This window comes from Dicentrarchus labrax, unplaced genomic scaffold, assembly GCF_905237075.1.
Source record: "Dicentrarchus labrax unplaced genomic scaffold, dlabrax2021, whole genome shotgun sequence".
Taxonomy (NCBI): Eukaryota; Metazoa; Chordata; class Actinopteri; family Moronidae; genus Dicentrarchus; species Dicentrarchus labrax.
The window spans coordinates 900,001-908,034 of NW_026136720.1; the positions used below are offsets into that span (position 1 = coordinate 900,001).

Sequence of the window (8,034 nt, forward strand, 5' to 3'; positions counted from 1 at the left end):
TCAATAGTTGTATAAAGCTTATTGATAACTTATTCAGTGTTCAAGATATCGACCAATGGGCTTCAGAGGGGGCGTGGCTATACGGATCTGAAACATAACCTGAAAGTTTAAATCAACCACTAGGGGGCACTACAATGGATAAAACACAGATCAGACTTTAAATCAGACATTTTAAGTATTTTCTATTTTTGTCCACAATGAAATCACAGGAGTTAGTTATTATATTACCTTATTTATTTATTTATTTATTTATTTATGATGTATATCTGCTGTGGCTCAGAGGCAGAGCGGGTCGTTCCTTGATCGGAAGGTTGTGGGTTCGATCCCTGGCTCCTGTGAATGTGTATGAATGTTAGTTTCTGTTCGATGGACTTTGCCATCACTGAGTGAAAGGGTGAATGTCTCACGTAGTGTAAAAGCGCTTTGAGTGGTCGGAAGACTAGAAAGGCGCTATACAAGTACAGGTCCATTTACCATTTAAAATGCAGTTTGTGTTACAAACATAATAGTGAAAAAGCATAAAAAACACAAACAAACACACCTGAGCAGTGGGTGATGGTGATGTACTGTGTGTGTGTTTCAGTGCAGCTGTCAGAGAGCAGTGGCTTCAGTCTGTGGGAGTACCTGCTGACCACGAGGCCGGGCATCGGCTGGGTGAAGGGGACGGCCTCGGTGACCGGGGTCCTCCTGCAGGTCTTCATCTGCCTCATGGTGCTCTGCTCCAGCACCTTCGTACGCCGCAGTGGACACTTCGAAGTAAGAGACGAGCAATATATGTATACATATACACACAGTGTATATATATATACACACACACAGTGAATATGTGTATATATATACACTGTGTGTCCATATGCAAACAGACTTTAATCTTTGTGAATCCTTTAAGGTTAATTGTTTTCTAATAATCAGTAACACAAAGTAGAGCAGGGGCTGATGGGAACAGATTTGAGGCCGTCCTCTGTCCTCAGTGTGTGAGCAGCTCCCTCTAGTGTCTGTGCTCAGGTACTGCAGTAATAACAGTATTAAAACACATTCAAACTCTTTATCTTATAACACTGCAAAAGTAAAACATTATTACATATAAAGTTTTTACTACATTCTTTAACTGACTATTTTAATGCTTCTAATCTCAGTCTTTTTATTTTATATGATATTTTATTACATCCATTGGCAATATAAATGTATGACTGTGGGATTGTCGTGGCCTTAAATTCCTGATTTCACTGCAGCTTTTTAAATAAGACAAAACAATAAGGAAAAATAAATAAATAAGAATTGATGGATGTTCAGTTCAATATCTTAATCAAACCTTTTCCACCATGTAAATCTGTCACATCTATCCATTGTCCATCCATTCAATCTCAGTTTAACATTTTCACTGAAATATATCAGCATGAAATACCCCAGTTGATTTCTTACATTGAGACAAATGATGTATTATCTAATTAAAAATATTCTAATTTATATTTCCAGAACAGAAATCTGAATATTGGATAAAGCCAGGTTCAAACTTCTTGTTTCATTTTGTTGACATATTGGAGTCAAAGGTTTCTCTTCTTATCCCTCCATAAATCAGGAAATACGGTCAACAACCATAAAAAAATATTTTCATCAGGTTTTTAGGAATAAAATGTGATAAAACATTACAGGTTTTCAGAAATGTTATGTTTAAATATGTGAATTAGGTGTCACCTAATACTAACTTTTGATTAAATCTACAGACGCAAACAGACTAACTAATAGCAGTAATATAAACTCCTGAATGTGTATTCTGGGCTTTTTCTTTCTACTTGTCTGAAAGAAAGCGTGTTATGGAAGCAAAATAGTCTCAAAATCTGTGTGTTGTTTTTCCTCCAGGTGTTCTACTGGTCTCACCTGTCCTACGTGTGGGTCTGGTCTCTGCTGATGGTCCACTGTGCAAACTTCTGGAAGTGGTTTGTTGTTCCCGGTTTGGTCTTCCTGCTGGAGAAGATCGTAGGAATCGCTGTTTCTCGTATGGGAGGTCTTTATGTCGTGGAGGTCAACCTGCTGCCGTCAAAGGTGACGAACACACAAAATAAAAATTTTCAGACTCCAGCTTTCTCATTTAAATGGCATCAGATTAATGTTTTATTAACTATTTTTGTAATTTGTAATTTGTAATACAATTCTACATTTGTATGTAAATGTGTGTGACGTCTGCACAATGGTACATAGTTTTGTTGTCTTCCATTATTGGAGCTAGTGGGAGCATGTAGATGTTGAACGGGAGAGGCCCCAGAATGGAGCCTTGTGGAACTCCACAGGTTATTTCTGTCCATTCAGATGTGTAATAAAATGTGCAATCCAAAACTTATTTAAAAAATCAACAAGATGTCGCACAAGAGCACCATCATCTCAGACCAAAACAAATGGGCACTGCAGTCCACCAGACTCCATTCACAAAACCAGCAATTTTACATTGCAGGTAATCATAACAGAATAAATCTCACCAAAACCGTCTCTGTTAGTCTCTCCAACAATCACCAACTCTGGTTTGGTGGAAATAAATCCTTAATTCACAGACGTAGACGATAAAAACAGCAGTTTCAGTCGGAGCAGACCGGCTATGGAAACAAACCACAGAGAGGCTGCGATACAACACAGGCAGACGGAGTGAGACACCATGTGACTCTATATCTGTATATAGAGAATATAATGTTTATTATCTCTAACCTTTAAACCAGTAACAGCAGAATACTAGCTGGAGTTATTTTAGCTGTTTTCTGCCTGTGTGCAGGTGACTCACCTGGTGATCAAACGTCCTCAGTTCTTCCATTTCAAACCCGGAGATTACGTCTACATCAACATCCCGATGATCGCAAAGTACGAGTGGCATCCGTTCACCATCAGCAGCGCTCCGGAGCAGTCAGGTAGACCTCACCTCAGAACAATAACAGCATTATTAAATGTGTAAATTATTGATGAATTGATTCGGAAACCAAAAAGTTGGTTCCCAGCTGGAATAAAAAAATATCAGGATCTCCTTGGGAACCAAGTGGGCGTGTCTTATTCTATAGGTGTTGTGTAGCGCCCTCTATTGATGATCCTTGATTACAATGGGTCCAATCAAAACAGCTGGAAATGGTTTGTTATAGAGCACCATGGTTCCAGGAATCCTTAACAGGACCAGTTCAGATTGTTGGTAAAACAAGCCCTCAAACTGCCTTGGTTGGACTCTAAAAGACACTTTAGACTTCCAGAAAATCTGTTTGGGGTCCAGACTCCACCAGACTTCACTCAGAATATGGCCAATAATTCAGAGCGATATAGAAGAGGTCATATCCGGAGGGGGGACATTTGGATGGACCATGTGACTGACCCCTTACTCAATACTTAAGATTCTGCTGTGACCTTTGACCTGCAGATTCTCTTTGGCTTCACATCCGCTCAATGGGTCAGTGGACCAACCGTCTATACGAGAACTTCAGACAACCTGAGAACCAGACGGTCAGCCCCAAGAGGCTGGCAACCAGCCTGAGGAACCGCAGACAGCTGATGAAGGCCCAGGAGGAGTTGTTCAGCTCGAACTGTAACGGAGCGGTGGCTTCTAACGAGGACGACGCCATCGAGCTCATGATGTACCGTCAGAGCGGCTCCCGGTCCGATGAGGCCCAGATGTCTGAGGGGCCGACGGAACCTCTTCCAGACGAGCTGGGGCCGGCAGAGAGAGGAGAGGCTCCTCCACTCAGAGAGGTCGAAACTTTCAGTATATTAAATATTAAATATCGGCTGCGGTTACTTTTGGCTATCAGCTGGTTCTTTTTTTAATCTGCAGGTTTCTGCCAAGTTTGGTGAAAATCACAGATTCTGTAACATCAAGGTGAGCAAATACTCTGTAACTCACATACTTACTGGTTTCATATGTCAGATTCTGAAGCATTTTATGTGTTTTTTATTGTATTAATCACTTTTCATTTCAAATGAGTGAACAGGTTATAAAATAACTTAAAAAATGAGACCTTCCCTGACTTCCTCTGCTGCCTGTGGACTGATTTATAGGTGTATGTAGGGATGAGGGCTGGATTTTCTGGGAAAAAAGCATTTTGCTACAGTAGCTAGCTAGCAATTAATCCACATTAGCTGACTACCTGGATAATAAACATCAATTGTAAACTAGGTAAGTAGCTGCAGTTTGCTGACAGTAGTTATCAGATGTAACTAAGCAGGTAAAGAATGATGTAGACTAGGCAATTAGCTGACTAATGAACTAACTCCACTTTCAAGATTAATGTAGATTATCTTACTAGTTGGCTTGTGTGTTGCTCTGAGCAAGCTAAGGTTAGCCAGCCAGATTAGACCCAAGAGTTTGGATGAAGCAATTTCTCCATGTTAGCAACCAAGCTAACATTATCCAGCTAGAAGCACAATCAGACAATATGTTCCACTAGCTTTGCAGTAATGTTAGCTTTGACTTTGACTCTGTGTTGTGGACTCTGTGTTGTGGACTCTGTGTTGGACTCTGTGTTGTGGACTCTGTGTTGGTGGACTCTGTGTTGGACTCTGTGTTGGACTCTGTGTTGTGGACTCTGTGTTGGTGGACTCTGTGTTGGACTCTGTGTTGGACTCTGTGTTGGACTCTGTGTTGGACTCTGTGTTGTGGTGGGTGTTGGTCGTTTGTAGTCGTTAGCAGACTCCATTTATAAACTAATGTTAGCTAGTGTTGCCCACTGTTGGCACTGTAGGGAAGCGGAGAAAGAAGGCACTCGGGAGCATAAAGGTCACAACCTTTGACCCTCATCCTACATAGAGACACATAGAGATCAGTCCACAGGAAGCAGAGGAACAAAGCTACACTACAACCTGTTCACTCACTGCTCACACACACTGATTATTATAGAGACAGAACAGGATTTACAATCTGACATATGGAAGCTTTACATACTGTAGATCTGAAACCTGGATCTGTTGTTTAACAGTATTCAGACGTAGTATTCGATGTTGTGTGTCAGTGTTATGTAGACGGACCATATGGGACTCCTACGAGACAGATCTTTGCGTCTGAACACGCTGTCCTGATCGGGGCTGGTATCGGCATCACACCGTTCGCCTCCATCCTGCAAAGCATCATGGAAAGGTGAGCTCCCAGACTCTGATGACTCAGACTCTGGTCACATCCTGGTTCCTAGTGCAGTACCAGTACAGCATCCAACAGCCTCCTTCCTCCAAGAGAGAAACTACATCTTCCAGCATTGTTCAGATGAGTAGAGGAGGGCTGAATAAAGCATCAGTTCTTTTTTTAGAACAACCCAACTCAAGGTGCACTTACAGCTTTTTCCTGAGCTCTCTGCTGCGTGGTGTGGTTGAAATACATCAACACTACACAGCTTCTGTCTCTCAATATGCTGGGGGTCGGACGCTCAGGTCAGAGTAACAACAAGGCAATTCAAAGTGCTTTACATAAAATATAAAAGACATCAAAACAAAATGTAAAGGCAAAATCCGGCAATATAAAATGACATTTAAACACAATTGTAAATGTGCATGTAAATGTGTGTGTCGTCTGCATAATGGTACATATTTTGTTAGTTTTCCATTATCGGAGCTAGAGGGAGCATGTAGATGTTGGATGAAAGAGGCGCCAGAAGGGATCCTTGGGGAACTCCACAGGTTATTTTTGTCCGCTCAGATGTGTAATAAAAAGTACAGTCAAAATCCTTAATTCACAGAGTTTGATGAGAAAATATCTGTGAAAGAGCTGCAATAGTCACAACTTAAGTGGACGGAAGAGGCCCCACAATTGTTGTTGTCCAAATTGTTTTCAATAGCATCCGAACGCATTTACTGACATTTAAATCTGATAATTTAACAGGATATAGCGGCTAGCTTATTGGGGTTGAATGTGTCACTGAGATCGAATAATAATACCAAGACTGAAATTCTTTCATTGTAGGCCGATAAAAGAATTAAAGTTCTTCAAATATGTGCGTAAAAATAACTTCATATGTAACTTTCTGTGATCCAGATACCGCAGGAGGAAGCAGAACTGTCCCAACTGTAACTACTCATGGTGTGAGAACATTAAAGACAGCGACATGAAGTTACGCAAAGTAAGAAAACCCCACAGAGGTTGAGTTGTTTCACTGCACACACATCAGGATGTAGTCTAATAAAGATGTGTCCTGCAGGTGGACTTCATCTGGATCAACAGAGACCAGAAGTCTTTTGAATGGTTTGTCAGTTTACTCACCAAGCTTGAGATGGACCAGGCTGACGAAGAGCCGGAAGGTGAGTGAGAAAGCAGTGAGACAGAGAGACAGACAGGTGGAGAGAGACAGACAGGTGGAGAGAGACAAATAAGAGGTCTAATGAGGCTCTGCTGCTGTCTCAGGTCGGTTCCTGGAGATGCACATGTACATGACGTCGGCTCTCAGTAAGAACGACATGAAAGCCATCGGCCTGCAGATGGCGCTGGACCTGCTGGCCAAGAAGGAAAAGAGAGACTCCATCACAGGACTGAGGACCAGGACCCAGCCTGGACGGCCTGAGTGGGGGAAAGTGAGCACAATAACAATATCAAAAAACATCTATTTATATCATTTATAAGAATATTTGTGATTAATTGATCATTTAACCAATAAAATATCAGAAAATACAACCAACATTTGGTCAAAACTGTGTTTGGTATTTTTATTTGACAAAAGACTTAATTTTCAATCAATCAGTGTATTGCTTCAGCTTTTCTCCAGTTTGTGTTTATTCCATTAAAATATCATTCACATATCACACCACTGTATAAATCCCACAGAAGAACCAAAACATGTCATGACGCCCCCTGTGGACAAATGCAGTAGTGTTTCTACCACCTCGTTTCTGTGATTTCCAATGGGAATCTGACCCGGTGGCAGACATTAAGAATAATAATGCATTCCCACCAAACATGAGGCGAATATTCGCCCTTTAATCTGTCTCACTGCTGCAGTTTGAGCCCCATAAACACTGATTTAATGTCAATAAACAGATCAATATGATGCTCAAATGCACATCATGATGGTGATTTAAAAGTCTGAATTCAGACTATTAAAATGCTTGTTTTCTGAATGGAGTTTGGTTGATCAGAGCTATGCTAACGTTAATAACAATAAAACCTGTGTTTTTGTTTCAGGTGTTTCAGAAAGTGTCTGAGGAGAAAAAAGGGAAAGTTCACGTGTTTTACTGCGGCTCTCCGGCTCTGGCTAAAGTCATCAAAGCTCAGTGTGAACACTTCGGCTTCAAGTTCTACAAGGAGAACTTCTGAGTGTGTGTGTGTGTGTGTGTGTGTGTGTGTGTGTGTGTGTGTGTGTGTGTGTGTGTGTGTGTGTGTGTGTGTGTGTGTGTCTGTGTGTGTGTGTGTCTCTGTGTGTGTGTGTGTGTGTGTGTGTGTGTGTGTGTGTGTGTGTGTGTTGTGTGTGTGTGTGTGTGTGGGTGTGTGTCGTGTGTGTCTCCGTGTGTGTGTGTGTGTGTCTGTCTGTGTGTGTGTGTGTGTGTGTGTGTGTGTGTGTGTGTGTGTGTGTGTGTGTGTGTGTGTGTGTGTGTGTGTGTGTGTGTGTGTGTGTGTGTCTCTGTGTGTGTGTGTGTGTCTGTGTGTGTCTCTCTGTGTTTGTGTGTGTGTGTGTGTGTGTGTGTGTGTGTATGTGTGTGTGTGTGTGTGTGTGTGTGTGTGTGTGCAATGAGTGTATTTAACTCCAAAGAATGTGTGAAACTGATTCTCAGCTTTTGTTTGTAAGTGACTCTAACTAGTTAAAGTTAAAGAAATGTGCCTGATGAAGTAGTTTATACTCTGTGTTTTGTTTCCACTGTACAAATCTAAATTATAAAATGATGTCAGAGTCACTTAAAATGATTATTGATCAAGAAATTAAAATGTTCAATGTGTATTAGTGTCAACAGGTTTTGAGTTAAATGAACGTATATGGTCTCTGTGTGTGTCTGTGTGTGTGTGTGTGTGTGTGTGTGTGTGTGTGTGTGTGTCTCCATAGCAACAGTGTGTTGTGTTTCCTGCCTGTTTGTAGAAGACGACATGTTAGCTGTTAA

At 41.2% G+C, this 8,034-nt stretch overlaps 1 protein-coding gene across 1 annotated transcript in view; it reads left to right on the top strand.

Annotated features, from left to right (window-relative positions):
• Window positions 1–7,386, top strand: part of nox5 (NADPH oxidase, EF-hand calcium binding domain 5) — a 10,093-nt gene extending 2,707 nt beyond the window's left edge. The window contains exons 6-15 of the mRNA XM_051380813.1: window positions 584–756; window positions 1,861–2,043; window positions 2,762–2,894; window positions 3,389–3,717; window positions 3,800–3,844; window positions 4,974–5,098; window positions 5,987–6,071; window positions 6,150–6,249; window positions 6,353–6,519; window positions 7,127–7,386. Of these exons, the coding sequence (XP_051236773.1) occupies window positions 584–756; window positions 1,861–2,043; window positions 2,762–2,894; window positions 3,389–3,717; window positions 3,800–3,844; window positions 4,974–5,098; window positions 5,987–6,071; window positions 6,150–6,249; window positions 6,353–6,519; window positions 7,127–7,258 (1,472 nt within the window). The 3' untranslated portion in view covers window positions 7,259–7,386. The remainder of the gene's footprint in view (window positions 1–583; window positions 757–1,860; window positions 2,044–2,761; window positions 2,895–3,388; window positions 3,718–3,799; window positions 3,845–4,973; window positions 5,099–5,986; window positions 6,072–6,149; window positions 6,250–6,352; window positions 6,520–7,126) is intronic.
• The last annotated feature ends 648 nt before the right edge of the window (window positions 7,387–8,034 follow it).